At 35.7% G+C, this 21074-nt stretch overlaps 1 protein-coding gene and 1 non-coding gene across 8 annotated transcripts in view; both read left to right on the top strand.

The window, feature by feature from the left end:
* Positions 1-21074, top strand: part of ACAP2 (ArfGAP with coiled-coil, ankyrin repeat and PH domains 2) — a 157592-nt gene that overhangs the window by 93955 nt on the left and 42563 nt on the right. For all 7 annotated transcript variants that reach the window (XM_058730904.1, XM_058730902.1, XM_058730903.1 and 4 more), the window contains 4 exons: positions 983-1166; positions 5196-5240; positions 8935-9030; positions 15899-15973. In XM_058730904.1, coding sequence (XP_058586887.1) covers positions 983-1166; positions 5196-5240; positions 8935-9030; positions 15899-15973 — 400 coding nt within the window. The remainder of the gene's footprint in view (positions 1-982; positions 1167-5195; positions 5241-8934; positions 9031-15898; positions 15974-21074) is intronic.
* Positions 16709-16869, top strand: LOC131513340 (U1 spliceosomal RNA). The gene has a single exon (XR_009262556.1). It is a non-coding gene; the product is annotated as a U1 spliceosomal RNA (small nuclear RNA).

Genomic DNA, 21074 nt, shown 5'->3' with positions numbered 1-21074 from the left:
GGAATCAGACTTTATGCCTTTCAGTGAATCATTTATATTATGAAATTTATATTCAGGATATATAACTAGGATTGTTATAGATTAAAAAATAAAAGAAATAATTTAATGGCCTTTCAAAATCAAAGCAGACCCCAAAAGTGATTGAAATGCTATTAGTTATTATAGTTAAGACTAAGTTTTCCTTTGTCTCAATATGGTATTTTCTTTGGAGAGAAGATAATGGAATATATGAAAATGAGTCAGGAAAGTGCATGTTTTTTGCCACATGTGAGCCTTTTATGTCACATTCATCCCATTCTATATGTGAAATAAAATGAAACTAGAAATAAAAGACATCCAAATTTTCTAGATAGGAACATTTTCCTTTCCCACATTAATCAGTTTTTCTCTTTTAATTCCTGACCAAGAATATATAAAATTACAGATAACATTGGTTACGATATAGTATTCAGGATAAATGGCAGATGTTATAAGCTGTAGATAGTGGCAGATCTCATGAACATAGTGCACTGCCATTTAGTAGGTTGGAATTTATTGTTTCGTTAGTGACGTCTTGCAGATTCTTTGCAAATAATAGACTAATGTTCAGAATGTTCTTATAGAATGTATACATGAAAATTTATGGCTTCTTAACAAACATTTTAAAGCCTTTTTCACATACACTTTATTATCATTTTTAAATTGTTTGTCTTCAAGTCATTTTGCCTAGTTCTTTGGTAGAAAAAAATGAAGGGATATCATGTATTTATCTAAGATCATTAATCAAGGGTTTTGGATTTTTGGAATACTGAATGGAAACTGTTACTCTTTACGGGTACACAGTTGTTTTACAAAGGATTGTATCAGTGTGTGTTTTAAGAATATATTCATGCCCTTGATCCAGTAATTTCCCTCAACAAGAAATGAATGATATTTCTTAAAGTGTGGTTTGTAGACCACCCATAATTGGATTTATGAAAGTTTCACTATTTTTATTTTTTAGAGACCTTAGAAAATTCAAAGATGCCAAGAAGCAATTTGAAAAAGTCAGTGAAGAAAAAGAAAATGCATTAGTAAAAAATGCTCAAGTACAAAGAAACAAACAGCACGAAGTTGAGGAAGCCACAAACATTTTGACAGCAACAAGAAAATGTTTTCGACATATAGCCCTCGACTACGTACTTCAGGTATATTTATTATGTGTTTTCAAAAAACGCTTACTAAACACGTCCTTACTTTTGAATGATGGCATTGAAAGAACAATTAATAATGTTTCTTTGAGTTTAAAATCAAACCATCATCTTTTGTGAAAACTTTTCACTTGTCTGTATATCTCTGTGCATATATTTATGTGTGTACATGTGTACACCTTTGGTTTGGATTTCTTCACCTTTTCACTTAACATGATACTTCTCTCATTTTTAAATGTTCTAAAAAGCATTTTTAATTGCTATGTTTTATTCTGTGGAATTACTGTGTCAATTTAGTTAGTATCTGATTATCAGATATAGTGTTGCCAGTTTTTACTGGAAATAGTGAAAATGTAGCTTTCAATAATTATAAATAATAATAACATCTTTGTATATAAATCTTTTGCCACATTTCTGATTGTTTCTTTAGAGTAGATTCCTAGAAGTACTAAGGCTATGTTGCCAAATGAAAAATATTTCTAGAAACACTGTTCTCATATTTACCATAATGTAAATATGAGAAAAAATATGGTGTTTAAAATTTTTTTTTAATGGTTATTTATTTTTGAGAGAGACAGAGACAGAACGTGAGTGGGTTAGGGGCAGAGAGAGAGGGAGACAGAATCTGAAACAGGTTCCAGGCTCCGAGCTGTCAGCACAAAGCCCTATGCGGGGCTCGGGCTCACGAGCTGTGAGATCATGACCTGAGCCGAAGTCAGATGCTCAACCGACTGAGCCACCCAGGCGCCCCAAAAATGTGGTGTTTTTTAAAACTAGAGATCAGTGTTTGGTAAGTTGCCTGGTGATCTTCTGGTCCTATGTATAATTGAAATCTATTTGGGTTTGATAGGTCTCCAAAGGGATTCAAGAGATGTGAAAAGTGAAGGCACATATACATTGTTTCACATGTACTTGATATTTTCCTATGTATCATGAGTTGAAAGCTCTAAAGCTTAGGGGATTAGTTTGTCTAAATCTCCTTTTACAAAACAGCAATAGAGTCCTCAGAGATTGTTGACTTAATAGTGATCACAGGGCATTTCTTTAAAAAAAATACATAAGTAACCATATACAAATTAGTGCTTAAAAACTACTTAGATGGGGTGCCTAGGTGGCCTGGTCAGTTGAGTGTCCGACTTCAGCTCAGGTCATGATCTCTCCATTTGTGGTTTCAAGCCTTACATCCAGCTTTCTGATGTCAGCACGGAGCCCGCTTTAGATCATCTGTCCCTCTTTCTCTCTACCCCACCTCTTCCCCCCCTTGCACTTACACTCTTTCAAAAATAAAACATTAAAAAAACCCTCCTTAGATAAGTTTGCAAAACAGTAGAAAAAGACTAAGATTTTTTAAAATTTTCTATTCAGTAAGTGGGAAGTTACATTTTAAAAAATGAAGTGAATTCGTTTATTAATGAAAGTCTCTAGAATGGCATGGTCTGTAATTTCCTATTTCCCATTACCTACCTCACATTCACCCCACTTCTGCAGTAATACGAATACTGTCTTCCTATCCGATTCCACTGAAATGGCTTATGCTAAGGTCTTACTCATTAGATAGAATTTAATTTTTAACCAACTTGACTCTCGCGTTTCACTGAAATGGTAGACCACACTCTTTCTTGAAATATACTTTTGTCTTAATTTATTTCAAATAACTTCAGGTCATCTTCCCAACTTCTGTTGCTTTTCAGTTTCCATGTTGAGCTTCTCTCCTTTGCCTACCTTTTCAACCTCTTTTTCAGGTTTACATCTTTGGTTCTGTTCTTTTCTGACCTTTTGATTTTCCTGATAATCTCATGCTCTTTGCTTGAATTACCACTAAGTACAGATGACAAAATTTATTTTTCTCCGACGCCCCTCTTTCTTTCTGTATTCACAACTGAAAACTGTCTTCTTCCAGGTGGCGTCTTTTTGCCCTTACCTAACTTGAATGGTGACACCCTTTTGCTCAATCCTAGAAGTTCCTGTGGAGAGTTGTTACACCAGATATTCTCATTCTCAGCTGCTATACCTAACAGCCAAAGCTGCCTTATAAAGTTCTGTGAATCTCTTAAGTCTGTTCTTTCTGACTCTTGCTGTAGCACTTTATTATTTCTTATCTAGACTATTAAGATGTTCTCATACAACTGGTCTTGCCTCCATTGCTTTTACCTGCTCCGTTACTAGTTGATTCTCTGTTCTGTGGTCAGTTACTCAAACCTCTCCAGGCAAAATGAATCATTCTTGCCTCTGCTTCCACTGTGCTGCCATAATATTGTCATGCACATTGCTGTTAGAGCACTTACTTGCATTTATTGTAATTATTTATTTCTGTGTCTTTTATTCCTAGGTCGTGTTCCTTCCCTCTAGTCCAGTGGTTGGAAAATAAATTTTCCATTTTCTGTGGTGTTCATGCAAATAGTTTGACATTAGGACCCCTGCTTCCTCTATAGCTATTGCATTGTTTGATTTTTCTTAGGAGAACTGTTGTGTCATTTCATTATATGGCCTAAGTGGCGATTTTAGGGCATAGTAAGTAATAAATATCCAAATTTGTAAAGTTTGTCATGCTTTAGCTTCCTTAAATACGTGATTTTACTTTTTTTTCAAGTAAATGCTGTTTTTTGTTGCCAAACAGAAAAAAATACATAGAAGAGAGGCACTTTTGTTTGGTATTTTTCAAAGTTTGAATAATAGGTTACCTGCAACCCCTGCTTTTATTTAGAGCATTTGAAAGTTAATATTTTAGTTCTCAAAACTGAATGGGCCTTGAAACACATACAAAGGAAATTAGTGGTTAGTTAAGTGTAGTTATTTCGATTTTTCTTGGTGTGGTCTTGTTTTGCGATCAGTGCTTTAAAATTATCTTGTAAGGCAACAGGCAGAAGAACATATTAAAAAGGAAGATATTCTGTAAATCTTTTGACAATAATAGCAAAAAATGAATGATTCTTTTTTTGTATAAACATTTAATCTCATTAAGCCGATATGTAACAGATAAAAATAAAATACTTGTTAAGAATTTTCTAGAGTTGGGAGAGATACTACAAAGGTAACTTTCATAATTTACTGGTCTTTTAGTAAGTTTAGTCTACTTAAAATATTTAAGGTCCATTAATTTATTTAACAAATATTTATTGAGTCCTCACTACGTACTACTTGGGGAATGCAGCTGGGAGTAAGACATAGGTAAATAAGAAAATATAAGGTAGTTATGAATGCTGTGAAGAAAATAAATGGGTTGATATACTAGAGAGTATACCAACTCTAGTATTTAGGGCCTACCTTGGACGTTTTTGAGGAGATAGTATTTAAGCTGGGGCCTGATTAGTAAGAGGTATCCTTGTGTCTGGGCAGAAGATCATGACATGAAGACAGAACAGCTAGTTTGAAGGTGTTGAGATGGAAGTAGTTTTGGATTGTAGTTGGAGCACAGAAAGGGGAAAGTAGTAGAAAGCTAGGTTAGAGAGGCAGTCATCACAAAGGGCCACTTAGGTGATAGAAGGAAGTTGGAAGGTTTTAAGTTGGACATAGCATAATCTTATTTATATTTTGAAAAGATCACTCTGCTTGCTGTGTGGAGAATGGATTGTAGAGAGTCAAGTATAGAGAGACTAGTTCATAGGCCATTGCAACAGTCTAGAAAAGATAGGATGATGGTTGGTAGTGGTGGTAAAAGTAGTGAGGATTTGTATTACAGATACACGTTGAAGGGTCGGGATGGACAGTTAGATGAGGAGGACGGGGAAAAGATGGAATTCTGAGCAATTCAAAGGTCTATCGAAGTGACAGTTTTATCATTACAGTATTTATGACTTAAGCATGACCAGTTTTTCTTTGAACTGAAATGGATGACAGTTTCATTGGTATGTTTGTCTTAACTGTTTTTGCAAAACGCAGGTCAAAGGCTAAAAACCTTGAACTTTGTTTTTATTTACTTTTCTGGAAAAGTATTAAACTTCAGAATAAACAAATTTTACAATATTGCACTGTAGGTTAGTTTTTAAAGTAAAAACTGGGTGATTAACCAACTGTATTTTCCCTCAGATTAATGTCCTTCAATCAAAACGAAGATCAGAAATCCTAAAATCAGTAAGATATTTATTGAAATGACATTTTAAATATTTTGGTATGATCTGAATGCACATATGTAAGCATTTAAGCAGCATCATATGTTTGTGTGTATATATGTGTAAATATATTTATTCCAGGTTCATAATTAATCTTTACAGATCTTTTTGTATTTCTCATGTGCCACTTAACCACTTTTTTGTCTCCTTCACGTTATAGTTATTTATGTGTATCTCTGTTAACACACTGCGAGCTCCTTAGTGTAGATGTTTAAATATTTCAGATTCAGGGCATGCATAAATAGTATCATTTAGAGAATTTTTCCTTAGGATTATTGATGATGTATCAGCCTTTTGGTTTGTTCTTTGGAGTGCAGTTGGAAAATAAATGGGATGAAATATGAGAATAATTTTTTTTCCCTGAGCCACTATACCCATAGAGAAAGTGATTTTTTTGTGTGTGTGTGTGACCATTTTTGGTCTTAAAGTTATCAAGGAAGTGGGCAGGGGGTGGTAGTGGTATGGCATTGAACTTTTTCATATTTCGAGAATCTTAGAAATAATTTTTCCTCTCTTTGTTCACTGAAGTGTTTTATTTTTCTTTTCCCCTGAAAGGGTGTACTTAAATTGCTTTGATCCTTGTCCCCACCAAGCTTTTTCCTAAATTCTATATTTATGATAGTGCTTACAGGTAAGTACATTGTACTTGCTCTTTACTTCCACTTCCTTTTCCAGACTGAGAGTAATGTATGTTAATTGTAGAAAATTGAAAACTGAAATGTATGAAGAAAAGAATTAAAATACTTATAAATCTTACTACCAAGGGAGAACCACTGTTATTATCTTGGCATATCTCTGTATCTTTTTTCCTCTCTTTCTGTGTGCATGTATGTATGTGAATGTGTATATGTGTATTCTAAAATGGCTTTTAATTAAAAAAAATTTTTTTTAAACATTTACTTATTTTAAAAAAAAATTTTTTTTTAATGTTTATTTATTTTTGAGACAGAGAGAGACAGCATGAATGGGGGAGGGGCAGAGAGAGGGAGACACAGAATCCAAAACAGGCTCCAGGCTCTGAGCTGTCAGCACAGAGCCTGACGTAGGGCTTGAACTGATGGACTGTGAGATCATGACCTGAGCCGAAGTTGGCCGCTTAACCGACTGAGCCACCCAGGCACCCCAACATTTACTTATTTTTGAGAGACAGAGAGAGGCAGAGCATGAGCAGGGGAGTGGGAGAGAGAGAGATATACAGAATCTGAAGCAGACTCCAGGCTCTGAGCTGTTAACACAGAGCCTGATGCGGGGCTTGAACTCACGAACTGTGAGACCATGACCTGAGCTGAAGTCGGATGCTCAACTGGCTGAGCCACCTAGGCGCCCCCAAAATGGCTTTTAATTTTTTTTAAACAAAATAAGAATCATTGCTACATATGTTTTGTAACTTTCTTTTCTCAATAGTAACACTAAAGTCATCAGGTGTCATTAAATATTTTTTATTTAACGATGACTTTTGTGGCGAAATAGAATTCTACCATGTGGATATATTAGGGGTAGGCAACCTTTTTTTGTGAAGGGCCAGGTAGTGACTATGTTAGGTCTTGTGGGCCATGTGGTCTGTGTTGTAATTACTTAACTGTATGCTGTAATGAGAAAGTAACCATAAGGGCGCCAGGGTGGCTCAGTCAGTTGAGTGTTCGACTCTTGATTTTGGCTCAGGTCATGATCCCAGGGTCTTGGGATCGAGCCCTCCATGCTGAGTGTGGAGTCTGCTTAAGATTCTCTCTCTCTCTCTCTCTCTCTCTCTCTCTCTCTCTCTCTCTCCCCCCCCCCCCATCCCCCCCAAACCCTCTCCCCTGCTGTGTGCTCTCTGAAATAGAGAGAGAGAGAGAGAGAGAGAGACAGACAGACAGACAAAGCAGCCATAGATAATATGTAAATGAATAGAATGGCTGTGTTTTAATAAAACATTTTTCTTATAGACATGGAAATTTGAATTTCATACAATTTTTGCCTGTAGTGAATTTCATGCCATCTTTTCATTTTCTTTCAACCGTTAATAAATGTAAATACCACATTAGCTCATAGGCCATCCAAGAACATATAATGGGGCTGGATATAGTTTGCAGGTCATAGTTTGCTGATCTTGAATATGCCATAAATTAATTATCCATTAATGGATTTTAAAGTAATTTCCGTGTTTTTGACTTTAAAAATATTCTAGTGGTCATTCTGATAAACAATATGACTTATTATCATAATTTCCTTAGGGTATATTATGACAAGAGATTTGGCTAAGAGTCAAAGGGTTTAAGCATTTATTAAAACTTTTAAAAAATAATGTTAAATTTTAAGACTTACACAACATTTCCACTAGTAGTGTGTGAAAGTGAACTATATTACTAACACTGGGTATTAGTTTCTTCCACTCTACCTATAGTTTGGTAGATAGAAAATGTCATGTCATTGTTCAGTTTTGCATTTCTTTACTACAAATGAGTTTGTATTAAATGTGTATGAGTTTGAATTTTTTTCTGCATATTTTTTGGCTTCTTATGTTTTCTCTTTTGTTGTTGTTGTGGTTGTTGGAGTGTTCATTTTTTTCATACTGATTTGTAACATGTCTTATATTTTAAGACTATTTACCCTTTGCCATTGTATTTTTCTAGTTTTATCACTAATCTTTCAATAGGCTTATGTGTTTTGCTGTGTAGGCATGTTTTATGTAGTTGTAGCTATTAATCTTTCACCCTCTTTTTTATATAATTGTTTTTTATTATATTCATAAAGTTGCACAACTACTGTTACCTAATTCCAGAATAATCTTTTATTGAGCTTTGTCCTTTTGTGTTTGTTTTATTTAATTGACTTTTCTCTTAAAAAAAATTCTTTTGAAGCATTCTTGAATGTTAAAGACATTATGACCTATTTTAGGTTTCAGAAAATTAAATAGATGCCTCATCTTGCTAACATAGAGGGATGCTTGAAGGATTCTTTCAGTATTGTGATTGAATTAAATTTCTTCCCATATAAAAACAATAAATAAAAATAAAGCTGATTTTTCTTTCACAAATAGGTAAAATATAGGAAAACCTGGAAAAAATCTTAACCCATTAGCATCATATTTGTATATTGGGAATGAATATTCAGAAACCTCCATATTGGCAAAGTCTGTTGACTCCTTTAAGTATCTTGAGAAAAAAATTAGCATTCCCTGCTTTGGGTTGTGCTTAGTGATCCTAGCAGGTTATAAAGTGTGATTGTTTTATTTTGAGAGCTTCATATTTCCCATTCTAATCTTTTAATGTTTTATTTGCAATTTAAAGTTTTGCCCGTGAATTTGGTTGAAAGGCACATAGATATTTTATAATGCACCTGGGAAGATGGTGAAAGTATTGAATACTTGATTCTTTAAATTATTACTATATGAATCTTGATTGTCTGGATATAATCTAAACAACTAAAATTTGGGGCATTGTTAAATTTTTAAACCACTTGGAGATTTCTTTTAAATAAAATTTATTCTCACTTCACATATATTTCTGAAATACTCTTAAGAAAAATGACCCAATTTCAATTTTAAATAGGTTTGATATTTTGGGCTCTAAAGGAATAATTTTTAAACATTAGATAAGATCAAGATTTTTAAAAAAATTCAGAGTTTTTATCTAAGAATTGATTTTAAGATGCTAATCTTTTTTTTCTTTTATTAGATGTTATCTTTTATGTATGCCCATTTGGCCTTCTTCCATCAAGGATATGATCTATTCAGTGAACTTGGGCCCTACATGAAGGATCTTGGTGCACAGGTAATATTATACTGTATTGCTTGATTCTGTATTATACATTGATACTTGTATTTTTAAAAAATGTTTATTATTTTTGAGAGAGAGAGAGAGACAGCGTGTGTGTACATGAGAGTTGGGGAGGGGCAGAGAGAGGAAGACAGAGGATCCAAAGCAGGCTCTGCACTGACGGCAGCAAACCTGACCTGGGGCTCAAGCTCAGGAAGAATAAGATCATGATCTGTGCCGAAGTTGGACGCTCAACTGACTGAGCCACCCAGGCACCCCTGATATCTGTGTATTTTTTTTTTTAATTGAGATATAATTGACATACAATATTGCATTAGTTTCAGCTATATAAAATAATTTGAGGGGTGTGTGTGTGTGTGTGTGTGTGTGTGTGTATGTATACATATACATATAAATATAGGTCAAATGACCATCTCAAAAGTCAAATAACTCCAGTTAGTTACAATTTTTTTTTTTCTTGTGATCAGAACTTTTAGATTACTCTTAAGCAACTTTCAACATACAATACAGTAGTGTTAACTATAGTCACCATGCTGTACATTACATTTCCAGGAGTACCTTTTGACCCCATTCACCCATTTTGTCTACTCGGCCCCCTCCCCAACCTCTGCCAGTCTGTTGTATCTTGTGAGTTTTTTTTTTTTTTTTTTTAAGATTCATATATAAGTAGGATCATATGGTATTTATCTTTCTCTGTTGACTTACTTCACGTAGCATAATGCCCTCAAGGTCCATCTGTGTTGTTGCAAATGGCAAAATTTCCTTTTTTTAAAAAAATGGCTGAATAGTATTCCCTTGTGTATATATATACACACCACATTTCCCTTATTCTTCTATTGATGGACACTTAGGGGGTTTCCATGTCTTGGCTATTGTCAATAATGCTGTGGCGAACATAGTGATGCAGATATTTTTTCAAATTAGTGTCTTTGTTTACTTTGGGTACATATCCAGAAGAGACATTGCTTTTCTGCATATGGTAGTTCTGCTTTTAATTTTTTGAGGAACCTCCATACTGTTTTCCATAGTGGCTGCACCAGTTTATATTCCCACCAGCAGTGCACTTTTCTCTTCATCCTTATCAACACTTTTTATTTCTTGTCTTTTTGATGACAGCCATTTTGACAGGCATGAGGTACTATCTTATTGTGGTTTTGATTGGCATTTTCGTGATGGTTAGTGATGTTGAGCACCCTTTCATATACCTTTTGGCCATCTGTATGCTCCTTTGGAGAAATGTCCCCTCAGATCCTCTGCCCATTTTTAAATCAGAGTGTTTGTCTTTTTGCTACTGCGTTGTATGGATTCTTTATATATCTTGGGCATTTATATCAGATATATGATTTGCAAATATATTTTGCCATTCAGTAGGTTGTCTTTTCATTTTGTTGATAGTTTCCTTTGCAGAAGTTTTTTGGTTTGATAAAGTCCCACTTTTGTTTTTCTTTTTTCTTTTCTTTTGATGCCTTTGCTCTGAGATCTGTACTTTTAAAGAAATTTAGCATTTTGGGAAATAGGACATTTATTTAATAAAGAAGTTTGATGCTACAGATGATTTATGTGTGGGTTAAATGTGTATAACCAAAAATAAGATTAAAGTTAAAACTATGCTATTGGGGCACCTGGGTGGCTCAGGTGGTTAAGCATCTGACTCTTGATTTCGTCTCAGGTCATCTCATGGTTCGTGGGTTCGAACCCCACATTGGGCTCTGCACTGATAATGTGGAACCTGCTTGGGATTTTTCTCTCCCTCTCTCTCTCTCTCTGTCCCTCCCTTGCTCTCTCTCTCTCTTTCTCTCAAAAAAAAGAAACATAAAAAAATTTTTAAAAAGTGTTACAGATAGTATATGAGGGTGTTGAAAAGAAAATTTAAAAACAAAGTGTTTCATAGTATATGTGGCTCAGTTTATTTTTCATATCTTACATTTGGATAATTAAAAAATCCTACTGATTTTTCATTTGAAGTTAGGGCTCCTTTTTTATTTTGCAAAAAATGTATATTTTGCTATTTTGAATAATACAATTTTTAGAATCTTAAGATTAAGGAACTCTTGGGAACTTTTTCATTTTATACATACACACGTGTGAATTGTATATATGTATAACAGTATTATAGAGAAATTTCATTGTATTCAAATTATTTTTGATAACTTAGCAGAACTTTATATTAATTTGTTCTGGGACATTCTTTTTTGCTGATTGGTGAGCTTTCTGGATTCATTAGTACCAATTTTTGGGTGATTCCCACCCCCCCCCCCCCCCCCCCCCCATAGGTTCGTATTACCTTTTGAGGACAGGGGGTTAAGGATGAAAAATAGAATTTAGGGAAATGAGGAAAAGGTAAGAGCATAACGAGAATTGCATTCATGGACCAAAAGTAAATACTCTGTGTGTGTGTGTGTGTGTGTGTGTGTATGTGTATGTGTGTTGGGATGGTATGCAGAGCATATGCCATGAGTTGCCATACTGTTCCCTAACTCTAAGTAGACTTACGTAGACTTAAGTAGAACTTAATCTATTGGAGGAAACCAACATGTCACCAGATTATTATTACTTTTTGTACTAAGTGCCCTGTCTGGGAATATACACTGAGACTAGGCTTGTTTGCATGTGTTAGAAGCCTGAAAATAATGGTAGCTTCAATAGCATGGAGTATTATTTCTCCTATGTCAAGTCAGAGTCCTGGTATGGTGGTCGCTTGATTTGCAGGGATGCAGGCTTATTATATTTTTTAATCCTATCTCATGGTTCAAAGTGGCTGATCAAGCTTTAGTCACCATACCTACATTCTAGCTAACGGGAAAGAGGAGAGGAGAAAGAAAGATGCATTCTCTCTTTTTCTGAATATCTCCTGGAAATTGTAGAGGTCACTTCTGTGTACATCCTGATGTCACACTAGCTGCAAGGAAAGATGGGGGATACAGATTTAATGCCAGATAATCATGTGACCTACTAGAATTTGGGGGTTGTATTAAGAAAGAAAGAGAGAATGGTTATTGGGAAACAGCTAGCTGTCTCTATACATAGCAAAGGATGAAAGAGTTATAGGAACATACAGATGGAACATGTAACCCAGACTTGGGAGAAAGGCAAGAGTTTCCTAGGCTAGGTACTTGCCACATTCTGTCAAATTTTATGTTGCACCCTCATCCTACATGAAATATAATTTATAAAAAAATTAAGTTGGATTGCAGTTGAATAGTTTAAACAATTATATATTTTAGACATTTATTAATTTCAGTTTTGCTGTTTCCCCCTCTCAGTTCTCACATGACTTTTCATGTAGCTTTGTTGTCTATATGGACTCTAGTGGAAAATATAGCCTGGTTGGAGGTGGCCAGTTAGGATTTTCTTTTTATAATTCAGTTATGAGATGATTGCATCTGGAACTAGGAACATGTAGTAATAGAAATAAATAGACTTGAGGGATATTTAAGATATAGCCAATTTGAAGGTAGAGGGACATGATGAGTTGAGGTTTAAATGTGTTGAATTTTGAGGATAGGACATCTAAGTGAATATATCTGGAGCTCATAAAAAAAAAAAAACAAAAAAAACAAAAAAAACAAACAAACACCAAAACCTAGATTAAAGGAGTCAGTAGCATATAATTGCTAATTGTAACCACAATAGTGGGTGAATTGACCCAAGGAGAGTTAATAAGTATCTCAAAATCCTTTTTGTATTTCAAAAGATAGTTTTGAAAAATGTAAGTGCTAGAACAGTATGCTTAAAGATGTTATGGTCAAGGGCTGCTAGTATAGAGTGAAAAGAGAATCTGGCTTCAAACAGGGCCCTAAGAATGACATATTTATTTTATTTTATTTTTTATGTCTTAATTTATTTTTGAGAGAGATAAAGAGACAGAGTGCAAGCTGGGCAGGGGCAGAGAGAGAGGGAGACATAGAATCTGAAGTAGGCTCCAGGCTCCGAGCTGTCAGCACAGAGCCCGACATGAGGCTCGAACCCACGAACCATGAGATCATGACCTGAGCCAAAGTTGGATGCCTAATTGACTGAGCCACCCAGGTGCCCCAAGAATGGCATATTTTTAAGGGATAGTTAAGTATGAGAGCTCCATGAGAACATAGATGAGAGAGGAGGTGGGAACCCAGGAGACGGTGGTAGCACAGGCCAAGTAAAGAACATCTCTAAAAGGAGGGGGTGGTTGTAGGTACAAATATTGGAAAAAAGGTCCAGTAAACCTAGGGCTATTGCATCTAGCAGCAAGAAGGCTATTTGTTACCTCTGCGAGAGTAGAGGGTCTGAGTGGCAGAGCTAAACTACAGTGGGTAGTAGTTATGAATATGAAATGGACAAGTGAAGAACAGGGAATATTTTTCCAGAAGTTGTGTTGTGAAGGAAAAGGAGGGAGAAGGTAGTAGCTAGAGGGGACTGTAAGTTGGAGGAAGGTTTTATTTTAAGGTAGTAGGATTTCCACCTATATACAAGCAGATGGAAATGGAAGAAGTTGAAAAGTAGAAAGAGAAGTGATGATATCTGATATGGTAGGAGTAGAAGGGATTCCAGACACAGGATTGGGGGCACCTGGCTAGTAATAGGCACCTGTGAAACTTCTAATGCCCATCACTAATAGAAGCATGGGGCACACCCTGCTGTGCTCCAAACTCTCTCTTCCTGATACAGTCTGAGCACGTAGGAGACAGGACTGTCAGTCTTCACATCTCCTCAGCTCGTACTTCCTCCAGCCCTCCACCATGTGAAAAGATTTTTTTTCCTTTACATTTCTCCTCCAACAGAGAGAGGTGAATTTTTCCCGTTTCTGCTGTAATAGCAGTGGGGTGGGTTGTAGCAGAGGCGTTTACTGCCAGTCCGACAGGCAGAAAACCATCACTTGCATTGCAGTACTATTGTGGAAGTTACACTCACACAAGTTTACAAGTATTAGTTGAATCTTAGGGTCTACTTTGTACCTCACTTCAGTCTGAGTGAATGAATAATATTATATGCCATCAATTAAAGTCTATAAAACCATGGTATAATGGTTATTTTATTCATTCGGTATAAGAAAATGTTGAGGGCATTTGACTAGTGCAACATGTACAAGCCTTACGCGTTGAATCAATGTTACATGTCACTAAGGCGTGTATGCATTAGATCCTCAAGTGCAGTAGTATAGTTGCCATCTAAATCAAATATGTATAGTAGTGATAGTTCTCTTTCAGTGTGTTTTCTTTTGGTTTTGATTAATATTCAGTGATAATTAAGATTGTATGGGGGCGTCTGAGTGGCTCAGTCAGTCGAGTGTCCAACTCTTGATTTCGGCTCAAGTCATGACCCCACGGTCGTGGGATTGAGGCCCACATTGGGCTTTGTGCAGAGCATGGAGCCTGTTTAAGACTCTCTCTTTCTCGGGGCGCCTGGGTGGCTCAGTCGGTTAAGTGTCCGACTTCAGCTCAGGTCACGATCTCACGGTCCGTGAGTTCGAGCCCCGCGTCGGGCTCTGGGCTGATGGCTCAGAGCCTGGAGCCTGCTTCCGATTCTGTGTCTCCCTCTCTCTCTGCCCCTCCCCCGTTCATGCTCTCTCTCTGTCTCAAAAATAAATAAAACGTTAAAAAAAAATTTTTTTTAAAAAGATTCTCTCTCCCTCCACCTCTCTCCCCTGCTTGTGTGTGCTCTCCCTTTCTCAAATTAAAAAAAAAAAAGATTCTATGGCCAGTTGTACACCTGAAACTAGTATTCCACTATATGTTAACTGGGATTTAAAGAAAAACTTTAAAAAAGTATTTTTTTTTTAATTAAAAAAATTGTGTGGTCAGAATCATTCTCTGGCAGGAAAATAAAAATCATGTGTAATAGAGAGTGAATAAAGAATCAAGTAGTTTTTTTTTTTTTTTACAAAGGCTTTTTTCAATTTTGTTTCTGAAGGATATCAATGAAAACATTTGGACATTTAATACTTTATCTTTCTCCTTATTCCTGTTGATATTTACATTTTTATTTTTTCATTTACCCCACATGAATCAGTTAGAGGTATGGGGGTTCGAAGATGAAATGACATACATCACAGTCTAGGAGAGTAAACTCACATAATATTTTATGACCCAGTTGTTTGTTATTCCAGCAGAGTAGTTCAAGAAGCCAGGGCATTTGTCATGATACTGGAAAATCATCTTTTCTGCTGGAGAGGAACAAGAAGGAAATGAGATTTTATGATTTCATAAGTTTTTTGGGCTTTTAAAAAAGAATGTTAAACAATGGTGATTTTATGCCCTGACCATATGAGTGATTACTATTTTATTATTATTACTATTTTAAAAAATTATTATTTAGCTTTCTCTTTTATCTGGTGAGATTTTTGTGTGTTTGTTTTTTAAGCCTTTTAGATTTGATCATAACATTAAGAAGCCAAGTTGAAAACATGAAGCGTTTTGAGTGATTGGAAGTATGTGTTCTGCTGAACTTGTGAGAGTTGGCCCACCCTAGCTTAGCTGCTACTCTTTGCTGTTTGGGGAAAACAAATCACCACTGCATCTTCTTTCTTTCTTTGATTCTGACTACTGGAATTGCTGAGTGGGTCTGCAGGCAACTTCAGCTAGAGTACTCTTCCTTATTCCGGGAGTTCATGTTATCCCTGTTGTGCCCTCGACAAGGCCGCCTGTCACGTTTGCTTAGCACCACAACTGTTCTTAGAAATATTTTTCCTGGAGGAGTTATAGACCTTCTCAAAAAGGATTTGACACCAGAAAAGAAAGAAGTTCCATTTTAAAGTTGCAGCCAAAATGCTTTTTTAAAGAAATTTAAATGGACTGACTTAGAGTACGTTTTTGAAAAATGATCATACCTTTTTTTTTTTTTAGTGTTTAAGTCTCTATAATTTTCTCTCTTTCCCTCTTTATAGTTGGATCGACTGGTTGTAGATGCAGCAAAGGAGAAAAGAGAGATGGAGCAAAAACATTCCACCATTCAACAAAAGGTACTTGAAGAGAAAAGTTCAAGGAGAGGAATTCCCATTTTGTACAACTGTTCAGTTACTGGTTTCAGCAAGATACTATCATGTTGCAACAAATCTTATGAGTTGCTGTAGTAATTAAATTGGGTAAATTCCTCATTTTTTGGTGAAAAGTAAAAAGTTTTTAGATGGTCAGGCATGTATTTTATTATTCTTTTAAAATATTTGAAAGCTGTGCTCTTGAACCAGTTTGCAAAAACATCAATCTCTTAGGACCTTAACTAAAAAATGGCCCTTAGAATTTAAACTGATATTTACAATTTCAGTTAGGATATCACCATTCCCTGTAAAGCCTGTGAGTGAGAATGAGTGGGGTGGGGGATGGGGGGAGTTGGGGGTGGGGTGGGGATGGAGAACATCTTTTATCAACATGTATGTTTGGTATTGTAGACTTTACAGCTGTAGTTAATCTAAGGCAGCACTTGCCCTCCCTCAGGTGATATTGGAATTTCACATGCATTTCTTGTTAATATGTCTAAGCTTAGCTAAATTAATACTTGAAAAACATGTTTTTAAAAATGAAAATTTAAATATGACACATTTTTATTTTTGTGTGTGGAGAACTTTGGATACAACTAACTTGGAACTCAATAATTTTATCTTATATAGTCAGCGATATTTTTGTGTGGTAATCTGAAAATAAAAGGAGAGAATTGGAGGTTGAATCTAATAATACAAGTATATGACAAGATGCCTTCTGTACTTACCTGGCAGGGAGATATCATGATCACAAAGGTGGTTTTTCTAGGGCAAGGCTTTTCCATTTACTCCAGATGTGCTGACCCTTGCTATTTCCCCTAATGTGGGAAACTCTACTGTATAATTTGTGGTGAGGGGCACTGTGTTTGTACGTTCCCCTAAAAAAATATGCCTTCTAGCATTGCTTTAAGAAATCTGTTCCCATGATATTGAGTCAAATCAACTTTTGTTATGGTTTCTTTAGAATTTAAAATACCAGTGAACTAGATTTGACATAAAAGATGTCAGTGGAAAAAAATTAAAGTGATGTCAGTAATACAAGTAAGGAACATATTTTGGTGATGGGTTATTAATATTCATTCAAAGAGAAACATTATTTATTAAGGGAAAGATTTTCTACCAAACCATGTTTAACTTAGTTCCTTCCAGTTATACTCAGGTAAGGCTAACTCTGTGTTTTGTTTAAAGTTAGACTCACTTTGGGTTGGGTAACTTGTTTTAATGGTATTACCATGGAAAGATTATTAAAAATTGGAACCAGTTGTGTCTAATTAAAATGAGAGGTCATGATACTTGTAGAAACTTGTGACTATTTGGTTAAACTGAATTATTTAATGAATATTACATATCTTTTAATATCTCTCCCTGTGCACATAGCTCAGTGATGTACAAAAGCAATAGATTATTTAATCTAAGATTAATTTGCTTGATTTCAAATAATAGTCAATTGCTGCTTTACTTTGAAGAAAGTAATGCTATTTTTGCTTTTTTCTGCCCTTAAATGCTGACACAAGGCTGCATTACAGGTAAAAAAAGGAAAAAAAAGGAAAAAGATTCAGTCACCTAAAAATTAAGGGAAAAGTGTATCTAATGTAGCTATTTAGATTTTTCAAGAATTGAAATTGATCAATTAAAGAAACAATGATTCTATGCACATTCATGTACATGCCTTTTGGTTATCTGTACATATTCCTGATGGATTTATACCTAGGAGTAGAACTGCTGGTTCAGAGGGTATATATATGTTCAGCATTGGTAGATAATGCTAAATGCAGGCAGCACTGTGTGAGAGTTCTCAGGGCTCCTTGCCACCCCATGGTATTGTGAGAGTTAATTTTTGCTAATTTTGGTGGGTAGATACGGACATCTCATTGTGGTTTTAATTTATGCTTTAGTCATTAATGAACTCAGGCACCTTCCCCTGTGTCTGTTGGTGTATATCTCCTGTATAACCTAAGTGTTTATAGATTTGCCTTTTATGTTTAGACCTTAAATCCATCTGTAATTGGCTGTTTACGTGTGGTGTGAGTAGAGATCCGGTTTCCTTGTATTCACAATCTGATAGCTAGATAATCGAGAATCAGTTATTAAAAATTTTGTTCTTTTCCTATTACTCTGTTATATCCTCTGTTTTACATTATGTTTGCATACATGTGAGTTCTATTTTGAGCTCTTAATTCTTTTCATTGGCCTTTTTGTCTTAATTGTGGCAATACTATGCTGCCTTTAAATATTGTAGCTTAATGGTATATCTTCATATCTGACAAAGCAAACCTCCTATCTTCTTTGTTTCAAAAGTGAATTGCCTAAATTTTGCATTCTTTTACAAATTTCAAGAGCAGACTTTCAGTTTGCTTAACAGTAGCTTTGGAGATTTTGATCGATTGCATTGGGTCTATGAATCAATATGGGGGAGAATTGGTATCTTTATTTTACAGTGTCTTCTAATCTCTGAGCTTGAAATATTAAAAGTGAAGTTTTCTTTAATGTCCTTCGTAAAGTTTGATATTTTCTTGTACATCTTTTGTCAAATTTATTCCTAGATACTTATATGGCATATGTTATTGTAAATGCTATCTTTTAAAAATTTCTTTTCTCACTGTTTACTTTTGTTACATACTAGAATAAAATTGACTTTTCTGTATTGATTTTGAAACCAGTTATCTTGTTAAGCTCTCTTTAAATGCTAATTTATCTCTGGATTCTGTTTGATGTTCTGTGTACAGAGTCATCTGCAAATAATGGTAGTTTCTTCCTTTCCGATTCTTTTTATTACCTTGTGGCTAGGACTTCTTAAAAAAATTTTTTTTTAACGTTTATTTATTTTTGAGACAGAGAGAGACAGAGCATGAACAGGGGAGGGGCAGAGAGAGAGAGGGAGACACAGAATCTGAAACAGGCTCCAGGCTCTGAGCGGTCAGCCCAGAGCCTGACGCGGGGCTCAAACTGACGGACCGTGAGATCATGACCTGAGCCGAAGTCGGACGCTTAACCGACCGAGCCACCCAGGTGCCCCTAGGACTTCTAACATAATCTTAAATTGAAGTGATAATGGTCTTTCTTGCTTGCAATTTCAAAAGCAAAAGCTTCCGTTAGATTCCCTTTATGGCCAATCTTGGTCTTGCCTTCTCTTCCCCACACCAAAGCTTCAAGTTTTGATGAAGCAAATGCCCTTAAGGTGAAATCTGGCTTCTTTGATCTGCTTACCTCTTCGGCTTCCAATTTTCACTTAATCTTTTGCTTTTGAGTATTCCTTTCTATTTCGACAGTTCATCAATATATTTAAATTATAGTATATAATTTATACAGTGTTATTAGTTGCTTCATTATAAAATTATGATCTGTCACATTTTAACACTATACAATATTAATTGATTTAATAGTAATTAAATTGAAGACTTACCTCAAGAAATATAGTTGAAAATTAGAAAAATACTTATAATGCTCTATATATCAAGGAGGTCATATTTTAATGTTTTAAGTAGCATCAAGGTTATTAAAAAACTGCCAGCATTACAAATGAAACCTTTAGAATGTTGCCAAACTCAGTTGTATCTATTGCTGACATCATGCTTGTCTAATTAAATTATAGCCTCAAATATTATTTATTTATAATTTTTAAAAATGTTTATTTACTTTGAGAGAGAGTGAGTGAGTGAGCAAGGGTCGTGCAGAGAGAAGGAGAAAGAGAATCCTAAGCAGGCTGTGCACTGACAGCGCAGAGCCCCACGTGTGGCTTAACCCATTAACTGTGAGATCGTGACCTGAGCCGAAACCGAGTTGGATGCTTAACTGACTGAGCTACCCAGGCACTCCCACCTCAAATAAATTTTAAATGAGGGCATTAAAGTTTTCCTAATTTTTTTTTCAGAGACAATGTAGGAGAAAGTGTAGCAATTCACTTACAGATTCTGTTTCAATTTTTTTAAGTTTATTTATTTTAGAGACAAAGATTGCATGTGGGAGGGGAGGGCAGAGAGAGAGAGAGAGAGAGAGAGAGAGAGAGAGAGAGAGAATCCCAAGCAGGCTCAGCTCTGTTAGCCCAGAGCCCAACACAGAGCTCAGTTCCACAAACCATGAGATCATGACCTGAGCTGAAATCCAGAGTTGGACACTTAACCTACTGAGCCACCCAGGCGTTCCCAGATTCTGTTTCATTTGATTATTTTGGATTATCATGTCTTTTTAATTTCTTTCTTTCTTCCTTCCTTCCTTCCCTCCTTCCCTCTTTCCTTCCTTTCCTCCTTCCCTCCTTCCTTCTTTCCCTCCCTCTTTCTTTCCTTCCTTCCTTCCTTCCTTCCTTCCTTCCTTCCTTCCTTCCTTCCTTCCTTCCTTCCTTCCTTCCTTCCCTCCCTCCCTCCCTCCCTCCCTCCCTCCCTCTTTCTTTCCTTCCTTCCTTCCTTCCTTCCTTCCTTCCTTCCTTCCTTCCTTCCTTCCATGCCCACTGTGGGGCTTGAACTCACAACCTTGAGATGAAGAGCTGCTTGCTCTACCAACTGAGCCAGCCAGGCACCCGAGATTATCATGTCTTTTTATGGTTAAATTTTGAAAGATGTCAGCAGAGTTTTTGTTTTTAATGAATTTTGTTTTCCTGAATTTAGTCTGTTTCCATTTTCCATCTTTGGAGACTCTTAAATTTGGAAGGCCCCTGGGTAATTCTCCCTCTGCCTCCCCTCCAGTGGAGGACCCTCACATCCCAGCATTTTTGGCAGGTGGTCATCTAGCTTCTGCCAGAATCTTTTTCAAGACAGAAAGTTTACTATTCCCTAAAAGGATAGCACTCTAACTTTGATTATTGGTCCAGCTGTAATTTTGAAAGTTCTGAGACTGATTTTTTAAAGTTTTAAAACGGGATAACAGCAGTCTTGCAGTTTTATACAAATGACTTTGTAAGTTCATCAGGAAATATTTTAAATATAACACTTCTGATTTCAAAACTTCATGAATCCTTAGAGGAAAATTGTAAGTTTGAATTGCATTCAAGTGAAGAGAAGAATGACAGAAGATTATGAGGGATTCCATAATCCTCATGAAAAAGTGAGCTCAGCACTTCAAACTTAAACTGTACTGTACAGTACTTCAAACT

The sequence above is a fragment of the Neofelis nebulosa genome, chromosome 5, assembly GCF_028018385.1.
Source record: "Neofelis nebulosa isolate mNeoNeb1 chromosome 5, mNeoNeb1.pri, whole genome shotgun sequence".
Taxonomy (NCBI): domain Eukaryota; kingdom Metazoa; phylum Chordata; class Mammalia; order Carnivora; family Felidae; genus Neofelis; species Neofelis nebulosa.
The sequence above is the reverse complement of the archived record's forward strand: the minus strand, read 5'-3'. Positions and strand labels throughout refer to the sequence as shown.